Here is a 25,748-nt window from a genome sequence, read left to right on the forward strand (position 1 = left end):
GTCAATGCTACCCAAAGCAATCTACACATTCAATGCAATCCCAATCAAAGTTGCACCAGCATTCTTCTCAAAGCTAGTACAAGCAATCCTAAATGTGTATGGAACCACAACAGACCCCAAATAGCCAAAGCAATATTGAAGAAGAAACCAAAGCGGGAGGCCTCACAATCCCAGACTTTAGCCTCTACTACAAAGCTGTGATCATCAGGACAGTATGGCATCGGCACAAAAACAGACACACAGACCAATGGAATAGAATGGAGAACCCAGAATTGGACCCACAGATGTGTGGCCAACTAATCTTTGCCAAAGCAGGAAAGAGTATCCAATGGAAAAAAGACAGTCTCTTTAACAAATGGTGCTGGGAGAACTGGACAGCAACATGCAGAAGAATGAAACTAGACCACTTTCTTACACCATTCACAAAAATAAACTCAAAATGGATAAATGACCTGAATGTGAGATAGGAAACCATCAAAACCCTAGAGGAGAAATCAGGAAAAAAACCTCTCTGACCTCAGCTGCAGCAATTTCTTACTTCACACATCTCCAAAGGCAAGGGAATTCAAAGCAAAAATGAACTTTTGGGACCTCATGAAGATAAAAAGCTTCTGCACTGCAAAGGAAACAATCATTAAAACTAAAAGGCAACCGACGGAGTGGGAAAAGATATTTGGAAATGGCATATCGGATGAAGGGCTAGTATCCAAAACCTACAGAGAACTCACCAAACTCGACACCTGAAAAACAAATAATCCAGTGAAGAATTGGGCAGGAGACATGAATAGACATTTTTCCAAAGAAGACATCCAGATGGCCAGCAAACACATGAAACGATGCTCAACGTCACTCCTCATGAGGGAACACAAATCAAACCGCACTGAGATACCACCTCACGCCAGTTAGAGTGGCTAAAATGAACAAATCAGGAGACTATAGATACTGGCCAGGGTGTGGAGAAATGGGAACACTCTTGTACTGTTGGTGGGAATGCAAACTGGTGCAGCTGCTCTGGAAAACAGTGTGGAGGTTCCTCAAAAAATTAAAAATAGAGCTACCCTATGACCCAGCAATAGCACTGCTAGGAATTTACCCAAGGGATACAGGAGTACTCACGCATAGGGGCACATGTACCCCCATGTTTATAACAGCACTTTCAACAATAGCCGAATTATGGAAAGAGCCTAAATGTCCATCAACTGACGAATGGATAAAGAAGATGTGGCTTACTCTGGAAAGCAGTGTGGAGGTTCCTCAGAAAATTAAAAATAGACCTACCCTATGACCCAGCAATAGCACTGCTAGGAATTTACCCAAGGGATACAGGAGTACTGATGCATAGGGGCACTTGTACCCCAATGTTTATAGAAGCACTCTCAACAATAGCCAAATTATGGAAAGAGCCTAAATGTCCATCAACTGATGAATGGATAAAGAAATTGTGGTTTATATACACAATGGAGTACTACGTGGCAATGAGAAAGAACGAAATATGGCCCTTTGTAGTGACGTGAATGGAACTGGAGAGTGTGATGCTAAGTGAAATAAGCCATACAGAGAAAGACAGATACCATATGTTCTCACTCTTATGTGGATCTTGAGAAACTTAACAGAAACCCATGGAGGAGGGGAAGGAAAAATAAAAGAGGTTAGAGTGGGAGAGAGCCAAAGCATAAGCGACTGTTAAAAACTGAGAACAAACTGAGGGTTGATGGGGGGTGGGAGGGAGAGGAGGGTGGGTGATGGGTATTGAGGAGGGCACCTTTTGGGATGAGCACTGGGTGTTGTATGGAAACCAATTTGACCATAAATTTCATATATTGAAAAATAAAAAAAAAAAAGATGTGGCTTATATATACAATGGAGTACTACTTGGCAATGAGAAAGAATGAAATCTGTCTGTTTGCAGCAACCTGGGTGGCACCAGAAGGTATTATGCTAAGTGAAATAAGTCAGTCAGAGAAAGACAGATACCATATGTTTTCACTCATATGTGTATCTTGAGAAACTTAACAGAAGGCCATGGTGGAGGGGAAGGGGAAAAATGTTACAGTGATGGAGGGAGGCAAACCATGAGAGACTCTTGGACACTGAGAACAAACTAAGCGTTGATGAGGGGTGGGGGAGATGGGAAAGTGTGTGAAGGGCATTGGGGAGGGCACTTGTTGGGATGAGCACTGGGTATTGTATGGAAAGCAGTTTGTCAATAAATTATATTAAAAAAAGAAAAAAAATAAGAAACAAAACAAGTGAACAAAGAAAAACGAGGGGGGGAAGGAGGGAAAGAGAGAGATAGAGAGAGACAGAGAGAGAGGAGAGAGAGACACTTAACTCTAGATAGCAACCCGATGGTTACCAGAGGGAAGTTGTGTGTGGGGTAATGGTTGAAATAGGTGATAGAGATTAAAGACTATACTTATCATGATGAGTGCTGAGTAATATATAGAATTATTGAATCATTATATTACACATGTGAAACAAATATAACACTATATGTTAGCTATACTGGAATTTAAATTTAAAAACAATTAAGAAAAATGAAGTGGTGTGGTGATAACAAGATATCCATTCACTCAGGTAAATAGGTAAAAATGGACCCATTTCTCTGTCTTAAACCAGGAAGAATTTCAAATGCTTCAAATGCTTGTAAGTTTAAAAATGAAATAATACAAGTATTCAAAGAAAGCACTAGAAGCATTAAGTGATAGGGTGCAGAATGAGCCCCAGTTTTGGAGGGAATTTGGTGTGTTACTCCTATTTCTGGTGTCTGACTCCATTATCTCCACTCAGTGACTCATCTCCCTATTCTGTGGTCCACTTACCAACAAGTAGGTGTCTACTCAATATCTAACATGCTCCTCACGCAGTGATCTTGTGCTGTGAAAGAGCAAGGTAAGTGCCCATAAGGTCCTGCCAGCAATAGTGAGCTTTATAGGCCATTCTGATACACATGAAACAATTGCAAAGAAGGGTGTAAAGCAGGGCTCTTGGAGATACTTAACAGCTTTCTACATCAGTCTCTCCGTTCCTTGTTAGAACATGGAATGTTCAGCGATTATTTTTTTTTATTAATCTTTAAAATTTTTTTGACAAATTTTATTATCCAGATGCAAAATCAACAAAAATGTTTTTTTTGTTTGTTTGTTTTTAACTTGGAGCATACTTGGAGGATACTTCAGAATACATGGTTCTTTTTTCAATTTATTTTTTCAGAGAGAGGGAGAAAGAGAGAGAGTGAGAAGGAACATTCAGTGGAGGGGCAGAGGAAGAATGAGAGAATCTTAAGTAGGCACCACACCCAGTGTGGAGCCCAATGCAAGGCTTGATCTCACGACCATGAGATCATGACCTGAGTTGAAATCAAGAGTTGGACACTAAACCAGCTGAGCCACCCAGGTGCCCCCAGAATACATGGTTCTAACTATATATATATATATATATATATATATATATATATATGGCACATTCCATCCAAGAAAAATAGAATGCACATTTTCCTCAAGTACACACAGAAGAGTCCCCTGGTTAAATCATGTAAAAAGAGACATAACAAATATTAACTGAATGTCCTAAGAATAAAAGGAGAGAAGACTCAGAAACCAAAGTGAGAAATGGAAGAGAAAACAATAGAACAGATACTTCATAAATGCATAGTGTGATAGCAGATCAGTATAAACAATTATACACTAACAAATCAGATAACGTAGAAAAAAACCAGATAACTCCTAAAAATGCACAAGTTACCAAGATGAAATCATTAATCTTGAATCCAAGAAATAGGAAATCTTCTTAGACCAATGACAAGAATGTAAATCGAATTAGGAGTCAAAAATCTCCCAGAACAGAAAAGCCCAAGACTACATGGCTTCATTGGTGAATTCTACCAAACATTTAAAAATATATAATTAATGACAATCTTTGCCAAAATCTTACAAATAATGTAATAGAGGGAACACATTCAAAATCATTCTATGAGGCCCATTTTATCGTGATACCAAAGCAGGATAAAAACAAGAACAAAAAAGTCTAGTTTGTCCAATGTAAGTACTGATACTCTGGCTTTCTTTTGACATCCGTTTATGTGACAAATGTTACTCCACGCCCTCACTTTCAATCTGCAGGTGTCTTTAGGTCTAAAATGAGTCTCTTGCAGACAGCATACAGATGGATTTTTTTTTAATCCATTCTGACACCCTATATGTTTTGATTGGACCATTTAGTCTGTTTACACTCAAAGTAATTATTGATAGGTATTTATTGCCATTTTGTTACCTGCTTTGTCATTGTTTCTAGAGATTTTCTCTGATCCTTTCTTGTCTTTGTCACTTTTGGTCTCTCCTTTCCACTCAAAGAGTCCCCTTTAATATTTCTTGCAGGGCTGGCTTAGTGGTCAGCCTTTAATTAACTCCTTTAATTTTTGTTTGTCTAGGAAACTCTTTATCTGTCTTTCTATTCTAAATGATAGCCTTGCTGGATAGAGTATTCTTGGCTGCAGACTTTTCCCATTCAGCACTTTGAATATATCATGTCAATCCCTTCTGACTTGCCAAGTTTCTATTGAGAAATCTGCAGCTAGCCTTATGGGTTTTTCCCTTGTAAGTTAAGGTCTTCTTTGGTCTTGCTGCTTTTAAGACTTTTTCTTTATAATTACACTTTGCAAAATTAATTAATTGGTGTTGGCCTGCTTTTGCTGATTTTGATGGGAGTTCTCTGTGGCTCCTGGATCTGGATGTCCGTTTCCTTCCCCAGATTAGTAAAGTTTTCTGCCCTTATTTCCTGAAATAGATTTTCTGCCCCCTTTTCTCTCCCTTCTTCTTCTGGGACTCCTATATTACGAATGGTATTATGTTTGATGGAATCACTGAGTTCCCTAAGTCTATTCTCATGTTGCATAATTCTTTCTCCCTTTTGTTCAGCTTCATTATTTTCCATTATTTTGTCTTCTAGGTCACTAATTCATTCCACTGCTTTTTTCATCCTGCTGTTCATTGCATCAGGCCTGTTTCCAATCTCTCATTTATTGTATTCTTCATCTCTGATTGATCCTTCTTTAACTCTTTTATCTCTGTGGTAAGGGTCTCGCTGATGTCTTCAATTTTTTTTTTTCTCAAGCCTAGTGAGTATCCTTATGATTGGTACTTTAACAGAGGTTTTTGCCCTCTGCAAAGAGAAGTAAAAAACACTGCTCAATAAAATATGTGTCTCTACCTTCAGGACCGGGTTGAAATGACACAGGAGGCAAAGGCCCTCCCTGTCTCTTATGCTGCATGTTGGCAAGGACTAGGATCAAGGCTGACTAATAGGATGCTGGCCTGGGACTCATTTGCTGCATAAGAATAGCTGGTGTCTCCAGAGCCAAGACCTTGACATGCCTTCACATACACTTGGGGAGACTACAACAGAAATCCAGGCCTGCTGACCTCAAGTCCTGTGCTTTCCCCTCAATCTGTCCCCCTCATACTGAGTACAGCTCTCGTCAACTCCCCCTCCCTTCTACACCAGAGTTAGTTCACTCACTTTGGGCCCCAATCTCAGGAGGGCAGTGCTCCTCCCTGACTCAGAAATTCAGGCAGTCATCTCAAACCAAGTTCATGGAATGTTAACTGCCAAACTTTTCCACGTGTTTGCTTGGCAATAAACATGGGAAATCTTTCAAAGATTACACGTCCTTGGGCCTGCCATCACCTGTCTGGTAATGCCTCCTCAGGAAGCGGTTAAGCACATGCGTGTGTCCCTAGACACAGAATGCCTATGCTTGCAGCTCACTCATTTCAATGCTCTGGCAAGGACTGAGTTTAGATAGAGAGTGAGAGATCTCAGGGGAAAAGGAGTTAGGGAGGGGAGCGAGGGAAAGAGGTTCACATAATCATACTCTGTTTTCACAGCCCTGGGATTCCACCAAGGGTTTTGGTCATGGATGAAGAGGGAAATCCTCCAGTTCCACTGAATGTTTCTCATTCCTTAAGATACTGCCTTCTCACACACGGTTTAAGTCCCTGCATATCCCACATCCTTCTTTCTCCTCAGCAGAGACAATGGTTCTACTTCCTTGATTCAAGCCCTGGAGGCCCCTGAAATAGCCGAGTACTAATGGTTTATATTAGGAAAGATGGTTGGAGCTGTTTCAGAACTGCAGAAGGAGTGGTCTTCTAGAGCTGTGGGTCTCCAACATTCCCGACACTTTCAAAGATGCATTCAGATCTGTCCTGACAGCCACCTACTTCCTGCAGCCCCCAAGTTCCAAATGGGGGCACCAGGCAGTAATAATAAGAAATTGCCATTCACAGTGTTAAAAAAATGTCAAAAACATGATAATTTAAAAGTACTACAGGTCACTAAGTCACAGGAATAGACGGCACATCATAGGGAATATGGTCAATGGTATTTTAAGAGCGTTGTATGGTGACAGATGACAGCTACACTTGTGGTGACCATAGCATAACATATGGAGTTGTTGAATCACTATGTCTAACACCTGAAACTAATGTAACATTGTGTGTCAACTATATTCAAAGCAAACACAAAGTACTACAGGTCAGTATAAAAAATTCACCATTGGCTTGGGAAGTGTCAAATGTCAGTGCCAAAATACACTTAGGGCAATTGGAGCCCTGGTGGCTTCAAGGCACAGTGAAGAAACTAGAATAATTCCAGGTTTCATGACTGAGCAGACATTCACATAGCAGTTTCTCCAAATCCCTTAGCCTTTCCTAACTTCAAATATCTTGACTTAAACCATGAACTGAATAATAGTTTACTTGAATAAGAGTTTGGATAAAAGGAGATACAATTTTCAGTACTATTTGCTTATATTAGCTTTGCCAGTGTTGATTTTCCCACCTTCTAGATCATCTTTCCTGGAGGAAATGCCTGTTCCTCTGACTCCTCCGTGTCTGTCTACTGCCTTGAAAAACAGTCAATTCGCATGGTTCCCATTCCCAGGTCTCTCGGCCCCAGGGGCAAAATTTCACTTGGACCACCATTATTATCGTCGTCATCGTCATCGTCGTCATCGTCGTTGTCATCATCATCATCATCACCTCCAAGAGTGGTTGTTGAGTGAGCACCCATGGTGGAGTGTAAAATGACCAATCATAAATCCTTGGTGGCCTATCATCTACATAACAGGTTGCTGGATATATGAAATATTCCTGACTCTTCTTTCATTTTGTCCCCTCTCACCCACAGAGGGCTTTTAGACTTTTCCCGTTATCAATCCCTTTTTGCTTAGGACGTGAAGTTTTAATACCACAGGTGAAATGCCAAGTGTTTAAGTACTGTGGTCCTTTGCAGTGTCGCAAACTGTTGTAACATAAAGGATAGCAACTTCCTACCTTCAAAACCTCATTTTTAGGTCATTTGGGGTTAATATCTGTTAAGTATGGATTGATTATTGTGATGAGCACAAAAGCTGGAACCCAATTATATGGTTTATGATATGTGGAAATCTTACTTAGGCTCTACTGGCTTACCCTTGGTCATCTGTAAAAGGACACCCACAATGCTTTCCTTACAGAACTGTAGGGGGGAGGTAAATGGGAAACCTGGTACAGAGTACATGACACATAGGAAGACTTCAAGAAATGTGCGTCCTGTCCTATCTTTCTCCTCCTTCCCAGAGAGTGATGACTATTACCTAAAACCGAACAACATAACTCCCACAGAGACCACCCGGAAATGTGGTAGTAAGTATCCCCTACTCACATAATGAATGAACCTTTAGGGCCATTTCTGTGTTGCAGGATGGCTTTGCTGAGGGATTTGGGGGTGAGAAAAGAAGATCATCAAGCTGTGCCCTTTAATTCATTGTCATATCCCTTTTCTATGTTTATTTTCTACATTGATATTGGAAAAACAGTTTCCCGTGGAGCCCCCAAATGAAGAGAGAGTGCAGATAAAGAGGATGCAGGAATCACAAGCCCTTGACCCGGACACCAGACCCATTACACCCTACGGGACCATGCACCGGAATTCCATCAGCTTCACCATCAGCTTCTTCAAAGAGAAGGGCTGGGGAGTGTGTATCCACGTGGGCACAATACTGGAAATGTGTAAAACTGCAAGTTTTCAAGCCCTAGAAGGTTTTCATCTATCAAGGAGACTGTTGGTTGTCTTTTGGGGAGTGTAAGAGGTAGAATCTCATTCCTGTTCCTGCCTAGGTGACTCTGGAAGATGGACTTTCCTTTGTGATGAGTCTGAGTTTATCATCTGTCAAATGAGTATAATGATGCCATCCTCAGAGAATTTTTGTGAGAGAATACTGCACATATATAATTGTGTGCATGTTTCAGCTACAAACATATAAGTGTTATCGTGGTGTAAGTGCCCTTTGGCATCCTCTTTTCTCTGAAAACAGTGTTTCTGAGATTTCTCTAATAAGGTGACGGTGGGGCTGTTTTGATATGACCAGCCATGTTTCCATGGCCCTTCTTACACATGCTTCCTCGGGCACAGGTTCCCAAGTTCTCTGCAGGTCAGAAATAAGAGTGGGGCTGCTGATGGGACCCCACTTTCCTCTCTGACAGAAGCTGCCTAATGTCTCTGCAAAGAAGTTGCAAAGAACCAAATTAGCTCTCCCCCAGCAGTATATGGAGTTCTCATTATCCTGTTACAACCAATTTCCATCTAAACAGGATGCTGCATAAACAGAAACTCACTGAGCAGGTTTGCTTGTCAAACTCTAGAATTATTGTAGGACATACTATGAGGCATAAAATGGGACCATTAGCTAAACACTTAGGAATGTGTATGAAAAATATGTCATTAAAAGAGAAGTGAGATAGGGAAAAATGAAAGCATTCTAATATTCTAACGGGGTGATATTACATTAGGGATTAATATTAATAATGTGGTAAGACCCACTCTTTGCAGAGATCTGGAGAAAGAGGCATAACCTCCTCGCCATGTGTGTCTGTGCTTTGGAGTCACACACACCCATGAAGGAAGGATAGCCATACCTCACTACCAGGGTTATCCTGAGATTTAACCCAGCCACTGAATGAAAAACAGGAGTCAGAGCCTTGTAAGCAGTTTCCTCTGTAAAGATTAGCTGTCTTTCCTCCCTGGAGCCGGGAACTCCTGAGGCAACTTGTCCTGCCCTCTCAGCCAGGGCCCCTTAACTTGGGTGCTTCAGAATCACCTTGCTGATTCTTTCCTTAACCCTTCTCTGAATCTCCCTAAAAGGTGGAAATCGGGCTTTTGTATCAAAGGCCACTTAGGTTATTAAGCCATGACCAAATGGGCCCCAGAAAACAAATAAAGCATCATTTGGCACCAACAACCTGTGGGAATGACTTTTCCCCTTCATTCCAGCAAGGCCAGGTATTACTAGCTTTTGTTTTTCTTGCTCATCCAATCTTTTCATATTCCCTAGACATGCCTCATGGGAGAGTCTTCTGAGAGGGTTGTCAAACTTACAGAATCACAGCTCTTGTCCCTCTGCAGTATCTCCAGGAGCTCAAAGAGAATGCATGCTTCTTTGATGTTAACCCGCAGGTAAACTGAGAGGACACAAAATTCCTTACTTAAGTGGACATGGTGTGTTGATTTTAATCCCTGACCCCAAACTTCACGGATCAAGAGAAGAGATCGCAAATGACTGATGATGCCCTACTTGTAAAAAGATACCATCAACTGGGGATGGTGACCCCAGCGTGGAGCCAGGGTCTGCCTCTACTTCTCTCATTCCCTGAGCTATTTTGTGTGGACAAAGATGTGTTCCATGACGCTCTAAGGGCATGTGCGTCTTGGGCATTAAGGAGAGGGAGGAATGCTAGGGAGGTGTTAGCTGTTAAGGAAACCCTTAGCATATAGGATGCTGATGGAAGAAATGAGTGCAAATCAGGGGCCCTCGATCAGGTTGGCCAGTTATGAATGTGATGCCTAATAATAGGGGTGGCACATGCTCCTTTCTCAGAGGCATGAGAAATCCCTGTGTGGGGATGATACTTCCATGTTTGTGGGCCTTGGAACCTAGTTCTGTAGGCAGCTCCTGGTATGTGAGTGTAGGGCCTCACATGGTGTGGAAGGGGTGTTGTTGGGAGGGCAGACTCCTTTGAAGAACATAGACAGTCAGAGCTACTTTTGAGACCCCGCTACCTGTGGCCAGGACAGCGTCCTCCAGGTGAGAGAGGGACAGGACAGAAAGCTACGTCGGCATAGGTTTCTCCCTTTTTCTCTGTCTCTCTCTGTTTCCCCCCTATGGGCAACTAACGTTTATTGCTCATCTCTTTCCAATTAGACTTGCCTATTCATGTAGTAATACTCCTCAACACATTAATCTAATCTTGGCATCTCCTCTACACTAATAAAAGTAAAAGAAAATCTAATATGTAATTCTAGTAAGAGAATAAAATCACACAATTAATTTCAGAGATAAGATAATGACAGGATACAATTCTACTCCTATTTCTAGTTTATAAAACAGAGCTAGAGCATAATAAAAATACTGGTTTAGCATGGATGTAGGAATGTTGTATTGTTTGGTAGGTGTCTCTCTCTCTTTTTAAAATGTTTGTTTTTGATAAAGAGAGAGAGAGACAGAGAGAGCATGCACATGCGAGTGGGGAAGGGGCAGAAAGAGAGGGAGAGAGAGAATCCCAAGCAGGCTCCCCACTGTCAGCCCAGAGCCTGACGTGGGACTCAGTCTCATGAACCATGGGATCATGGCCTGAGCCAAAACCAAGAGTAGGGTGCTTAAATGACTGAGCCACCCAGGCGCCCCATTGGTGGCTGTCTCCTAAAGAAAGAAGCACCCACTTCTTTGGTAAAATGAGAATGAAGATCATCAACTTTGGCTGAGCGAGATGTTGGACTGAGGCATTTTGAGCCATTTACATGTTTCATAAACTTGAACTAGAGCTTAGGTTTGCTGAATCCCAGCTCTGTGTTCTCCTCATGAAGCACTGCACTCCTTGCCCTTCAAAGGACAGGCAAGATTTCCTTCTTATCTTAAGGTTGAATAGTATTCCACTGTGTGTGTGTGTGTGTGTGTGTGTGTGTGTGTGTGTACACATACACACATACATATATATATACAAATATATATACACACTCACTTACCTGTGGAAACCTTTAAAAAAAAAGTCAAAGTCTTAGTAATAGAGAGTAGAATGGTGGTTACCAGGGTCTGGAAATGGGAAGAAGGGGAGATATTGACCAAAGGGTACAAACTTTCAGTTACAAGATGAATAAGTTCTAGAGATCTGATGTACAGCATGGCGACTATAACTAACAATAATGTATTGTATACTTGACATTTGCTAAGAGAGTAGATCTCAAGTGTAATCACCAAACACGCAGAAAGAGTGGTAAATATGGGGGTAGATGGATAGGTTAACTAGTTTTATTGTGGTAATCATTTCACAATGCACACATATACCAAAACATCAGTTTGCACACCCTAAATACATGTAGTTTTTATGTATATGTCAAATATAAAGAAATTAAAAAAAATAAAAAAAGACACAAAGGCCAGTGCCAGGTTTTACTGGTTTGAAGACACAGTTTCATCACCAAAAAGGGGGGACTGACAATACTCCCTTACGGGGTGGTTCTGAAGATGTAACCCCACCCTGTGTGTGCATAAAACAAGGCCCATGCAAATATAACCCCTTAGACACTGGAGTGATTGGAATATGGAGGGATTGGTCAATGGTGCAGTTTGCTCAGGGCACAGAGGGCTTGGCACACAAGGGCTAGACATACAGGCTGGGTCCATAGGATGTGGGGCCTTGGCAGGGAGAGGAGGTGGGCTGCCTTTGAGGGTGTTTGTAAGAGCGATTGTCTTTATCCACTTTCCTAATATCACCAGCATTAACCGGGACTGCTGCTCCTTCCAGGGGATATATTTGACTCTCAGGCTCTGCTTCTATGCAACAGTCTCCCTCTGAGACCACAGCAGGACTCAGAGACACTGCTCTGGTCAGCTGTGTCCACAGCATCCTGGAGAGGGGAAGATGAGAAGGGGGTGGGAATAGGTCTGGGAAGCCCTTCCAGGGGTGGGGTCCTGGGTTCTGGAGCAGCCTGCTCTCCCAGAGGGGCTCGTTCCACAGTGTGGACATGTTAGGTGACACTGATGAGGGAAGACAGTGAGTAAATGGGATAGATTAATGAGCCAAATACAGATATGGGGTCAAAACACTAAATAAAGCTTGTGTTTAGTCTTTCCACATACACAGGACTTTTTCCAAACAGAATTGGTGGCATGCTCTCCATACTGTTTCATGAATTATTCTAATGAATAACACATCTTTTTTTCTCCTTTCAAAAATTAGGAATTTTAATATTAAAGAAAGCAAAAAGCACAATGGAGACAGATGCCCCTTTGCTGGTCACATCGAGAATTGCAGTTCTAAAAATCTTGGATGGGGACACAGCCAGAGTGGTGGGAAGGAAGCAGAAAAGGACCTGGGTTTGGTGGGACCAGAAAGAGCCTTCCAGGGGCCCCTGGGTGGCTCAGTCAGTTAGGTGTCTGACTTTGGCTCAGGTCATGACTTCGTGGTTCGTGAGTTTGAGCCCCACATCAGGCTCTGTGCTGAGAGCTCAGAACCTGGAGCCTGTTTCGTATTCTGTGTTGCCCTTGCTCTCTACCCCTCCCCCTGCTCCAACTCTGTCTCTCTCTCTCTCTCAAAAATAAACATTAAAACAAATTAAAAAGAGCCTTCTGGAAGTTTCTACCCACTGGCAGAAGTCCCTCTGCATCCATCACTTTTTGTTATCTGTAAGTCTCAAAACAGAAAGCCCATCCCTGTCTGAGTTGGAGAGAAAGCTGCACTTTGAGCATGTGTATGGGATGATAGAGCTTGCGACATAAAAACACAGACTCGCAGAATATTGTGTTTCAGCCATAGAAACACACACACACACACACACACACACACACACAATCTACCATGTCCAAGCAATTAGTTTTGAACTTGCTTTCCCTCCCACGAGCACTCTATTTTGTACATGTTTCAAAAATAGTAAGTACATATGTACTTTTTCCTTTGTCAATCCATTTCTAAATTCCTTGTCTCCACATTATTACATTGATGATTTTCCTGATGTAACATTTCAAACAATATGTGAATGTGTATTTATAAATTAACGTTACTTGGTATCTGTCATTTTCTAATCCCCATCCTCTGACCGAAAGGGGCCTCTGTCAATAGAAGGGTACATACTCTCCAGAGATGGTTATTTGTAGGTAGAGATTTAACTTGCATGTACAGATTATATATGTGTATAGTATATATATACATTATATATGTGTATATTATATATATACATATTCCTATTCACATGTTCTTCAAAATTATAGTATGTTACACATACACGTCTTTAGCTTCCTTTCCCATCTATTGTTATTCATATTAATTATTCTATGAATTTCACTGGTGGTTGTGGCTTTGGAATTCAACAATGTTTTTGTGCGTGTACATTTTTTCAGTGAGTTCTCTGTAGCGGTCCTATATCCATCTCTTTGTTGGTTAATACATGTGCTTCATGTTGCAAGCTGGCCGCTTTCAGCTTTCCCACACACTTAGTGGGTGTTGCCATATTGCCCCCCAGAGTGGCTGTACACTCACCAGGGGCACCTGTCAGTTCTCCTTGCCCATATCACACATCTGAAGGGGCAGGTTGTGTTCCTGATTCTAAAGATGGGCCTTGGAGTCAGGCAAACAGGCTAGATGATATTGGCTCTATCTCTAAAAAGCTGTGTGAACCTAGAAACATAAGTAACCTCATTGAGCCTCACCTTTCTGGTGTGTGAATGGAAATCCTGGTTTCTACCTTAAGGGAGCATTGTGAGGAGTTCAAGGGGAAACCACCTTCAAGATCCCAGCATGAGCCTTGGCATATCATCCACAATGCCAATATTTGCTGTCTTCCCATCCCAACTGCTCCAATCTTTGATTGCGATGGGGTTTCTTACCTTAATAGCATCACCACATTTTGGCAAGTATTTGAGACTGTAAGAAGAAGGAAACCGCACATATCCATCCACTTGACATAGGTATTTCAGTGCCATCTCTGTGACATGCAGTGTAATGGAGATGTGCTGGCACAAAGTCCTTATTCTCTCCATGTAACAATTATGTTTTTCCTATCCTCATTTGTTACTCTCTATGTTCGCATCAGGACTGCACATGACCTGAGTGTCTGGGAAGATCTTTATACCCAGGAAGAGGTGACTGGGGATCTGCTGGGAGGGATACTGGAATGTGGGTCAGCAGCTCTTCTTGGGTCTCAGTGCCTGAGCCATCCCAGGGTGAGTTCCTTCCCCTGCATGTCCTACATTGTCACATGGGTGTTCACTGAGCATCTGTCACTCCTCACACCTCCAGTGGCCCAGGGGTTGCAGAGATCATGGTAATGGTTTCACATGGTCCAGGTCTTTGTGGAGCTAACCTCTGTAGAATCTTCTTAATGTGTACAGAGGAGGAAGAGCTCACTGGAGTCGTCAGAGACTCCCCCAAAGATGAGCTGTGCCTGGAACAGTGAGCACGACTAATGGGGGCTGGGTGGAAGGGAGGGGATGGGAAGTCCAGCCTGACTTGGTGAAGAGTGGGGGCTCCCAGGTGAGAAGACGTGGCTCAGAGGTAACTGATTGGACACTCCAAGGGGTTGAGGCCATCCTGGTTTAAGGAGCAATTGCAGCATCATTATGTATTTGTTTCCTTGTGATATTACATGACCTTCCAGGAAGTCTTGGTGAGATCCAAGCCTTGCCTGACCTAGGAGATACTTGGTTAGAAGCATGTCCCCCTACCATTACCTCACCACCACCTTTTTTGATGCAGGCTAGGGTGCTAAGAACAGCCAGGCATCACTTCTTCGTACTTTATTTTATTTTGAAGGGGTGGGGACAGTGTCTAACCTTGTCTGCTCTAGGTATGAGGTTCCCACCTTTGGATATGGCCATTGAGGGGGTGAAGTGTTCACATCCAACCACTGGCTTTCTTCAGCACAAGAGTTATAAGATGGTGGTATGACACGGGGCTGTGAATGGAGGGGGATTTTGAGGTCATTAAAGGCATGATACCACTAAAGGCTTATGAGAAGTCTTGTGGGATCAATGGAATCCATGTTTTGGGAAGATAAGTAGCAGTTATGAACTGGGACTGGGGGTGGGGACCACAGGCAGGGCTCCCAGGGTTAAGGGTATCTGATCAGTCAGAGATCACTTCTGGGACAAAGTATTGGGAGCAGAGAGTAACACATTGGCACACAAGTTAGTTGGAGATGAGGTATGGAAAAGGACACCATCAGGCCACTCTCCCTGGAGTTTCTGCACCTGCTTCTAGGCCCCTCCTTCCTCACAGAGGCTCCTGGGCCCTGATGGGGGACAGGGAGGAGGGGTCCCACCACCCATCCCCACCAGCAGCCTTTGTGAGAAGTGCACCTCATTGGAAGTGGTCCAGGTACTTGATGTCTTTGTAATTGATGGGCAGGAAGAGAAGTACATATGGGAAATAACGCCTCTTTTATGATTTCATAAGCTGAGCCCACATGGAATTCCACAGCCCCAGCCTCTCTGCCACCCTATCTGTAAGCCGAGTGTGCCTCAGCATAGGGAAAAGAATAGAGCAGCTGCTGCTGGACCTTCGTGTCCAGACTCCCATCTGCTACCCTCTGCCATAAACAGTCTTCCCACCTCACACTCTATACCATATCATAGACATTCCACATACTCCTTGGTACAGGCATCTACAATGGACTCTGCTCTTCACAGATAGTTGACCAGCCTGGAGACCAGATACTGTGGAAACAAAGAGTGATAGGACTTTAAGAATAATCTGCATTGCCCCCCTTGGGGTGGCCAACCAATTCAAGACCACTCCACAGTCAATGTTCTCTAGCCAAAAGACCACCGGAAACACATCTGTAACCAAACAAAGTTGGGCTTGTTACTCATTGCAGTGAGGCAGAAGGCACACCATGGACACCCATGGGGTGTCTCAATAAGAGAACACTAGGAATGAAATATTATAAGGAGAGAGGAAGGACCAACATGGCGGAGAAGTAGGGGGATTGGGAAGTCCCTTGTCTCTCAAAGAAAGCAGTGTTGAAGCTAAAGGACTTTGAACTCTGAGAGTCCGGGAGACAAAGAGACAGTCACATCCAGGGACCCACTGGGACAACCTGATGGGCCTTAGGTGCATGATTGCAAACTGGGAGAGATAAAATGAACGGAGGGGAGAGATCCCCTTCTGCGGAGAGACAAAGAGAAGAGAAAGAGAGGCTAGGGAAGCATAGGACTGTATCTGGACAAGAGAAAAACCATGGACCGGGATGGAGAAAGATTCAATCTCTAACCGAGGGGTTTTCTCCTGACTGGGGCCGGCTGCTCCAATAGCACACCTGGGATGGAGGGAAGCCAGCCCTGGGCTCAGTGGCGAGGTCAGGGGTGCGGTCCGCAGTAGGAAAAAGCGATCCCCTCCCTGGAGTGCTGTGGGACAGGACAAAGCCCGCTTGCATCCTCCAGCCAGAGACCGCATATCGGGCAGTGCAGAGCAGTGCTTCCCTGGTACCAGGGCAGGCAGAGTGAGAGGTTGAATCACAGCCAAGCGCCAGGGCACGGGACTCGGCAGAACTAGACAAACTGCTTCATTGGTGCCTGTGGCACAGTGAGGATGGCTCAGAGTGGATTGCGACACCTGGTCCATGGAGGAGAGACTGGGGTGTCGCCATTTTCCTCCCCACCACCACTAAGGCAGGCTCTCAGGGATTGGAGAGCAGGGCCCACAGTGGAGGTGGGACAGGCCTACACCAAACCATGACCCTCCTCGCCTGGTAACTGCATATCTACTGGAGCGGGATTGATGCTGACGAACCAGACAGCCCCTCCCCCAGACCAGCACTGTTGCATTGTCTGATTTAATTCTCAGACAATTTTTATTATATAGATATATTCTTCCTTCCTTTTCTCCTTCTTATCTCTTCCCTCCTCTAGTCTGGTTACTCTGGCTGTTGATTTGGTTTAAGCAGACATATTTAATCCATTCTCTTGATACATGTTCCACATCTCCTTTCTCTCTCTCTGGATTAAGCCCTGTCATTTCTCTGTCTGGACAACGTTATTTTCTTTTCTTTTTTCCCCGCCTCTTTTTTATTTTCCTTTCTCTCTCTCTGGATTAAGCTGTATAGTTTTTATGTCTGGTCAATTTTTATTATTTTTTTCTTTTTCCCCGCCCATGTCATTTCTCTCTTTATATGGGATAAGTCCTCTTCCATCAGCACTGCCTCCACCCTGTTGTTTACTTGTAGCTGGTGTTTCATGGTTTTTTGTTTTGTTTTGTTTTGTTTTTGGGTTTTGTGTGTGTGTGTGTGCGCGCATGTTTCAGCTTTCTGTTTGTTTGTTTTCCTTTCCACCTCTACTTCAATGAACAAATAAAAGCACACCTAAGGGAGGGTTCAAAACATCACTACGAGTAGGGAGATAAAGTAACCAAAGTCGCAACAACAGACAGCAAATAACACTCTCCACAAAACGCATCCTGAATGGCCAGGCCCTGGGCAGTGTATGACCCCTCTTTAATATAATAGTGCTTGCAGGTGCAGGGCACATAAAAAACTTTTAAAACACATGAGGGACAGAAAACTAGCCAAAATGATGAAACAGTAGAATTCCCCTCAAAAGAAATTCCAGGAAGAAATGACAGCTAAATAATTGCTCAAAACAGACATAAACAATATAACTTAACAAGAACTTAGAATAATACTCATAAGATTAATTGCTGGACTTGAAAAAAAAAGCATAGAAGACTGCAGAGAATCTATTGCTGCAGAGATCAGGGAACTAAAAAATAGTCAGAGTGGGTTAAAAAGTGCTGTAAATGAGGTGCAAAATAAACTAGAGGTGGTGACAGGGAGAATTGAAGAGGCAGAGAGAATAGGTGAAATAGGAGATAAAATTATGGAAAAGAGGAAGTTGAGAAAGAGAGAGAGAAAAAAAATTCTGGATCATGAGGGGAGAATTAGAGAGTTAAGTGATTCAATGAAAGAAAACAATATCCGTATCATAGGAATTCCAGAAGAAGGAGGAGGAGGAGGAGGAGGAGGAGGAGGAGGAGGAGAAGGAGAAGGAGAAGGAGAAGGAGAAGAAGAAGAAGAAGAAGAAGAAGAAGAAGGGGACCACAGGTGTGCTTGAACAAATCATAGCTGGGAACTTCCCCAATCTGGGGAAGGAAAAAGACATTGAAATCCAGGAGGCACAGAGAACTCCCTTCAGAAGTAACTTGAACCAATCTTCTGCATGACATATCATAGCAAAACTGGCAAACTACAAAGATAGAGAATTCTGAAAACAGCTATGGATAAACGGGCCTTAACCTACAAGGGTAGACACATAAGGGTTGTAGCAGACCCATCTACTGAAACTTGGCAGGCCATAAAGGAGTGGCCCGAAATTTTCAATGTGATGAAAAGAAGAAAATAAAAAAACTGCAGCCAAGACTCCTTTATCCATCAAGTCAGTCATTCAGAATAGAAGGAGAGATAAAGGTATTACCAAACAAACAAAAACTGAAAGAATTCATCACCACTAAACCAGCCCTACAAGACATCCTAAAGGGGACTCTGTGAGTGTTGCAAAGACCACAAAGTACCAGAGACATCACTACAAGCATGAAACCTAGAGACAACAAGACGACTCTAACTAAACTCATATCTTACAATAATAACACTGAATGTAAATGGACTCAATGCTTTAATCAAAAGACATAAGTTATCAGAATGTATAAAAAAAAACCCAAGACCCATCAATTTTCTGTCTCCGAGAGACCCATTTTAGACGTGAGGACACCTACAGATTGAAAGTGAGGGGATGGAGAACCATATATCGTGCTACTGGAAGTCAAAAGAAAGCTGGAGTAGCCATACTTACATCAGGCAAACTAGACTTTAAATTAAAGGCTGTAACAAGAGATGAAGATGGGCATTATATAATAATTACAGGGTCTATCCATCAAGTAGAGCTAACAATTATAGATGTTTATGCACCAGATACAAAAGCACCCAAATATATAAAACAATTAATCACAAACATAAGCAACCTTATTGGTAAGAATGTGGTAGTTGCAGGGGACTGTAACACTGCACTTACAACAATGGGCAGATCATCTAGACGGAGAATCAGTAAAGAAACAATGGCCCTGAATGATACACTGGACCGGATGGACTTGACAGATATATTCAGAACTTTTCTTTCTAAAGCAGCAGAATATACTTTCTTCTCGAGTGCACATGGAACATTCTCCACGATAGATCACATACTGGGTCACAAAACAACCCACAATAAATATAAGATAATTCAGATCATACCATGCACACTTTCAGATCACAATGCTATGAAACTTGAAATCAAACACAAGAAAAAGTTTGGAAAATCTCCAAATGCAAATGGGTCAACGAGGCAATTAAAGCAGGAATTAAAAAAAAAACATATGGAAACAAATGAAAATGTAAAGACAACAATCCAAACCCTTTGGGGTACAGTGAAGACACTCCTAAGAGAAAAATTTGCCATCCAGGCCTATCTCAAGAAACAAGAATAATTCCAAATACAAAATCTGACAGCACACCTAAAGGAACTAGACGCAGAACAACAGAGAAGCCCCAAACCCAGCAGAAGAAGAGAAATAATCAAGAGCAGAGCAGAAATAAACAATATAGAATTGAAAAAAAACCACAGTAGAACAGAACAATGAAAGTAGAGTTAGTTTTTTGAAAAAAAATAAAAAAAGACAAACCCTTGGCCATATTTCTCAAAAAGAAAAGAGGACCCAAATAGATAAAATCACCAATGAAAATGTATTTATCACAACCAATTCCTCAGATGTAGAAGGAATCACCAGAGAATACTATGAAAAACTATATGCCAACAAACAGGACAACCTGGAAGAAACGGACAATTTTCTAGACACCCTCACACTAGCAAAACTCAAACAGGAAGAAATAGAAAGTTTGAACAGACCCATAAGTTGTGAAGAAATTGAATCAGTTATCAAAAATCTCCCAACAAATAAGAGTCTTGAGCCAGATGGCTTCCCGGGGGAATTCTACCAGACATGTAAAGCAGAGTTAGTACCAATCCTTCTCAAGCTGTTCCAAAAAAATAGAAACAGAAGGAAAACTTGTGGACTCATTTTATGAAGCTAGCATTACCTTGATTCCCAAACCAGACAAAGACCCCACAAAAAAAGGAGAAATACAGGCCAATATCCCTGATGAACATGGATGCAAAAATTCTCAACAAGATACTAGCAAATCGAATTCAACAGCATATAAAAGGATTATTCACCATGATCAAGTGGAATTCATTCCTGGGCTGCGGGGCTGGTTCAATATTCGCAAAAACAATCAATGTGGTATATCACATTAATAAAAGAAAGGATACGAACTGTATGATGCTGTCAATAGATGCAGAAAAATCATTTGACAAAATACAACATCCTTTCTTAATAAAAATCCTCGAGAAAGTCGGGATAGAAGGAACGTACTTAAACTTCATAAAAGCCGTTTATGAAAAGCCCACAGCTGGGGCGCCTGGGTGGCTCACTCGGTTGAGCATCCGACTTTGGCTCAGGTCATGATCTCACGGGTCGTGAGTTCGAGCCCCATGTCAGGCTCTGTGCTGACAGCTGGGAGCCTGGAGCCTGCATCGGATTCTGTGTCTCCCTCTCTCTCTGCCCCATCCCCACTCATGCTCTGTCTCTCTCTGTCTTAAACATAAATAAAACATTAAAAAAATTAAAAAAGACAAAGAAAAAGAAGAGCCCGCAGCTAATATCATCCTCAGTGGGAAAAAACTGAGAGCTTTTCCCCTGAGATCAGGAACACGACAGGGATGGCCACTCTCACCGCTGTTGTTTAACATAGTGTTGGAAGTCCTAGCATCAGCAATCAGACAACAAAATGAAATCAAGGGCACCAAAATGGGCGACAATGAAGTCAAACTTTCACTTTTCGCAGATGACATGATACTCTACGTGGAAAGCCAGACAGATTCCACCAAAAGCCTGCTAGAACTGATACATGAATTCAGGAAAGTCACAGCATACAAAATCAATGTACAGAAAATGGTTGCATTTTTATACACCAATAATGAAGCAACAGAAAGAGAAATAAAGAAACTGATCCCATTTACAATTGCACCGAGAACCTTAACATACCTAGGAATAAACGTAACCAAACATGTAAAAGTTCTGTACGTGGAAAACTGTAGAAAGCTTATGAAGGAAATTGAAGAAGACACAAAGAAATGGAAAAACATTCCATGTTCATGGATTGGAAGAATAAATATTGTCAAAATGTCAATACTACCCAAAGCAATCTACACATTCAATGCAATCCCAATCAAAATTTCACTGGCATTCTTCTCAAAGGTAGAACAAGCAATCCCAAAATTTTTATGGAACCACAAAAGACCCCAAATAGCCAACGTAATGTTGAAGAAGAAGACCAAAGCGGGAGGCATCACAATCCCAGACGTTAGCCTCTACTCCAAAGCTGAAATCATTCAGACAGTATGGTATTGGCACAAAAACAGACACATAGACCAATGGAACAGAATAGAGAACGCAAAATTGGATCCACAAGTGTTTGGCCAACTAATTTTTGACAAAGCAGGGAAGAGTATCCAATGGAAAAAAGACAGTCTCTTTAGCAAATGGTGCTGGCGGAACTGGACAGCAATATGCAGAGGAGTGAAACTCGAACACTTTCTTACACCATACACAAAAGTAAACTCAAAAAGATGAAAGACCTGAATGCGAGACAGGAAACCATCAAAACCCCAGAGGAGAAAGCTGGCAACAACCTCTTTGACCTCCGCCACAGCAATTTCTTACTCGACGCATCTCCAAAGGCAAGGGAATTAAAAGCACAAATGAACTATTGGGACCTCATCAAGATAAAAAGCTTCTGCGCTGCAAAGGAAACAGTCAACAAAACTGAAAGGCAACCGATGGAATGGGAAAAGATATTTGCAAATGACATATCAGATAAAGGGCTAGTATACATAAATATGGAGAACTGAGGGTTGCTGGAGGGGTTGTGGGAGGGGGATGGGCTAAAGGGGCATTAAGGAATCTACTCCTGAAATCATTGTTTCACTGTATACTAATTTGGATGTAACTTTAAAAAAATAATAATAATAATAAGATAAAAATGGGCTAGTATCCAAAATCTATAAAGAACTCACCAAACTCCACACCCCGAAAAACAAATAACGCAGTGAAGAAATGGGCAGAAGACATGAATAGACACTTTTCCAAAGAAGACATCCAGATGGCCAGCAAACACATGAAAAGATGCTCAGTGTCACTCATCATCAGGGAAATACAAATCAAAGCCACACTGTGTTGCCACCTCACGCCGGTCAGAGTGGGTAAAATGAACAAATCAGGAAACTGCCGATGCTGGCGAGGATGTGGAGAAACGGGAACCCTCTTGCACTGTTGGTGGGAATGCAAACTGGTGCAGTCGCTCTGGAAAACAGTGTGGAGGTTCCTCAAAAAACTAAATATAGAACTACCCTGTGACCCATCAATTGTACTACTAGGAATTTGCCCAAGGGATACAGGAGTGCTGATGCATGGGGGTATGTGTACCTCAATGTTTATAGCAGTGCTCTCAACTATAGCCAAATCATGGGAAGAGCCTAAATGTCCATCAACTGATGAATGGATAAAGATGTGGCTTATATATACAGTGGAATACTACTTGGAAATGAGAAAGAATGAACTTATGACACGTGCAGCAACGTGGATGGAACTAGAAGGCATTATGCTGAGTGAAATAAGTCAGTCAGAGAAGGAGAGATATCATATGTTTTCACTCATATGTGGATCCTGAGAAACTTAACAGAAGGCCATGGGGGAAGGGAAATGGGAAAATTAGTTACAAACAGAGAGGGAGGGAGGCAAACCACAAGAGACTCTTAAATACGGAGAACAAACTGAGGGTGGATGGGGGGGTGGGGGAGAGGGGAAAATGGGTGATGGGCATTGAGGACGGCACTTGTCGGGATGAGCACTGGGTGTTTTATGTAAGCCAATTTGACAATAATTTATATTCATTAAAAAAGGAATGAAGTATTATAAGATTTGGACTTGTGTTCAGTGATTGTGGAGGAGGTTCAAGGAAGTGGGGAGCTGGTCCATATTGAATGCTGTCAGGAAGTGGGAGTGATTCTTTAATTGGGTACAGTGATAAATTTTATCTGAAAGGAGAGAAGCATAGAGCAAGATTAAAGCTGTAATCGGTAAAGAAGCATTGGTTACTTATTTTAACCAGGAGAAGAGGGTGCTTGGTCATTTTTGTGGTTCGCATGGTGATTTTGTGTTGTTTTTACCCCCAGCTTTATTGAGATATAATCGACATAACGTTGTGCGAGTTTAAGGTGTACAACGTGACAATTTGATATATGTGCATATTACAAAATGATTCCCACAATAAGGTTAGTTGGCACACACGTCATCTCACATAGTTATCATTTTGTGTGTGCGTGTGGTGAGAACATTGAAAATCTACTCTCTTAGCAACTTCCATGTATACAGTACGGTATTGGGAACCGTAGTCAGCAGGCTGTACATTAGGTCTCCAGAACCTATTAATCTTAAAACTGGAAGTTTGTACCCTTTGGCTACCATCACCCATTCTCCCCACCTCCAGCCCCTGGCAACCACCATTCGTCTCTCTGTTTCTACAGATTTGGCTTTTTTAGATTCCATGTACAAGTGAGATCATACAGTAGTTGTCTTTGTCTTATTTCACTTATCAGAATGCCTTAAAGTTTCGCCCATGCTGTTGCAAATGGCAGGAGTTCCTTCTTTCTTATGAGTTATATTCCATTGTGTATATATACATCACATTTTCTGTATCCATTCATCCATTGATGGACAATTGGTTTGATTCCATGTTGTGGCTGTTGCGAATAATGCTGCAGTGTGCATGCAGATGCAGACATCTTTTCAAGATTGTGATATCACTTCCTTCAGATATATACCCAGAGGAGGAATTGCTGAATCTTATGGTAGTTCTATTTTAAACTTTTCGACGAACTCCCATACTGTCTTCCACAGTGGCTGTACCAAGTTTCATTTCCTTCAACAGAGCACAAGGATGTCCTTTTCTCCACATCTTTGTCACCACCGGTTATCTCTTGTGTTTTTAATAATAGCCATCTTAACAGGCATGAGGCGAAATCTCATCGTGTGTGTGTGTGTGTGTGTGTGTGTGTGTGTGTGTGTTTTGAAGGGCAGTTTATACTCGGTATATTTTCAAGTAGTTAATCACACAGCTTTTCCCAAATGCCTCTACACCTATGTTGAAAAGCACTTCTATCTTACAGAAAGTTGTTGGGTTGACGCATTATACACAGTATAGTTTCTATTCCCATATGCTCCTACACAGCTATTCCCGTATGCTCCTACACATAAGTTTAATTTCTATCTTAATAAAGAAGATGTTGCTTGAGAGATGGTTTATACACAGTGTAGTTCCTTTTTTTTTTTATTAAGTTTTTATTCTAATTCCAGTATAGTTAACCTGGTGTTCTGTCAGTTTCAGATGCATGACATAGTGATTCCAAAACTCCATACATCACCTAGTGCTCACCACAACAAGTGCACCCTTTAATCCCTATCTCCTATTTTACTCATCCCTCCACTCACCACCACTTCCCCTGGTAACCATCAGTTTGTTCTCCATGGTTAAGTGTCTGATTCTCTCTCTCTCTCTCTCTCTCTCTCTCACACACACACACACTCACACACACTCACACACACTCTTGCTCTCTCTCCCTTTGCTCATTTATTTTGTTTTTTAAATTCCACATATGAGTGAGATGATTTGGTATCTGTATTTCTCTGACTGATTTATTTCACTTAGTATTATACTCACTAGCTCCATCCATGCCATTGCAAATAGAAAGACTTTGTTCTTTTTTTATGGATGAAAAATATATGCATACACACACACACACACACACACACACACACACACACACCTTCTTTATCCATTCATCTATTGATGGACATTTGGGCTGCTTTCATAATTTGGCTATTGTAAATAAAGCTGCTATAAACATAGGGGTGCATGTATCCCTTCAAATTCGTGTTTTGGTATTTTTAGGGTTGATACCCTGTGATGCTATTACTGGATCTTAGGACAGTTCTATTTTTAACTTTTTAACTCTTTTCCAGAGTGGCTGAGCCGGCTTGCATTCCTATCAACAGTGCAAGAGGGTTCCCTTTTCTGCACATCCTTGCCAACACTTTTTGTTTCTCCTGTTTTCGATTGTAGCCATTCTGACAGGTGTGAGATGATATCTTATTGTGGTTTTGATTTGATTTCCTTGATGGTTAATGATGTTGAGCACCTTTTCATATACCTGTTGGCCCTTTATATATCATCTTTTGAATAATGTCTATTCAGGTCCTTTGCCCATTTTTTGATCAGGTTATTACTTTTACGTTATTGAGTTGTGTAAGTTCCTTATGTATTTTGGATGAGAGCCCCTTATCAGATATATGGTTTGCAAATATTTTCTCCCACTCCACAGGTTGCCTTTTAATTGTTGATTGATGTGGCCCTACTTGTGGATTTTTCCTTTTGCTGCTTTTGTGCCTTTGTGTCATTTGCAAAAAAAATCATTACCAAGAACATTGTCAAGGAGTTTTCCCCCTGTATTTTCTTCTGGGAGTTTTATGGTCCCAGGACTTATATTTAAATCTTTGATCCATTTTCAGTGAATTTTG

At 41.9% G+C, this 25,748-nt stretch overlaps 1 protein-coding gene across 1 annotated transcript in view; it reads left to right on the forward strand.

The window, feature by feature from the left end:
• Positions 1 to 7,743: 7,743 nt before the first annotated feature.
• Positions 7,744 to 25,748, forward strand: part of LOC124509298 (nuclear RNA export factor 3-like) — a 38,495-nt gene continuing 20,490 nt past the window's right edge. Inside the window, 3 exon segments of the mRNA XM_047075807.1 lie at positions 7,744 to 7,767; positions 7,859 to 8,029; positions 9,445 to 9,495. Coding sequence (XP_046931763.1) covers positions 7,744 to 7,767; positions 7,859 to 8,029; positions 9,445 to 9,495 — 246 coding nt within the window.

The sequence above is a fragment of the Lynx rufus genome, unplaced genomic scaffold (genome assembly GCF_022079265.1).
Source record: "Lynx rufus isolate CCGP_SWC_20201006 ecotype Redwood Valley unplaced genomic scaffold, mLynRuf1.p SCAF_14, whole genome shotgun sequence".
Taxonomy (NCBI): Eukaryota; Metazoa; Chordata; class Mammalia; order Carnivora; family Felidae; genus Lynx; species Lynx rufus.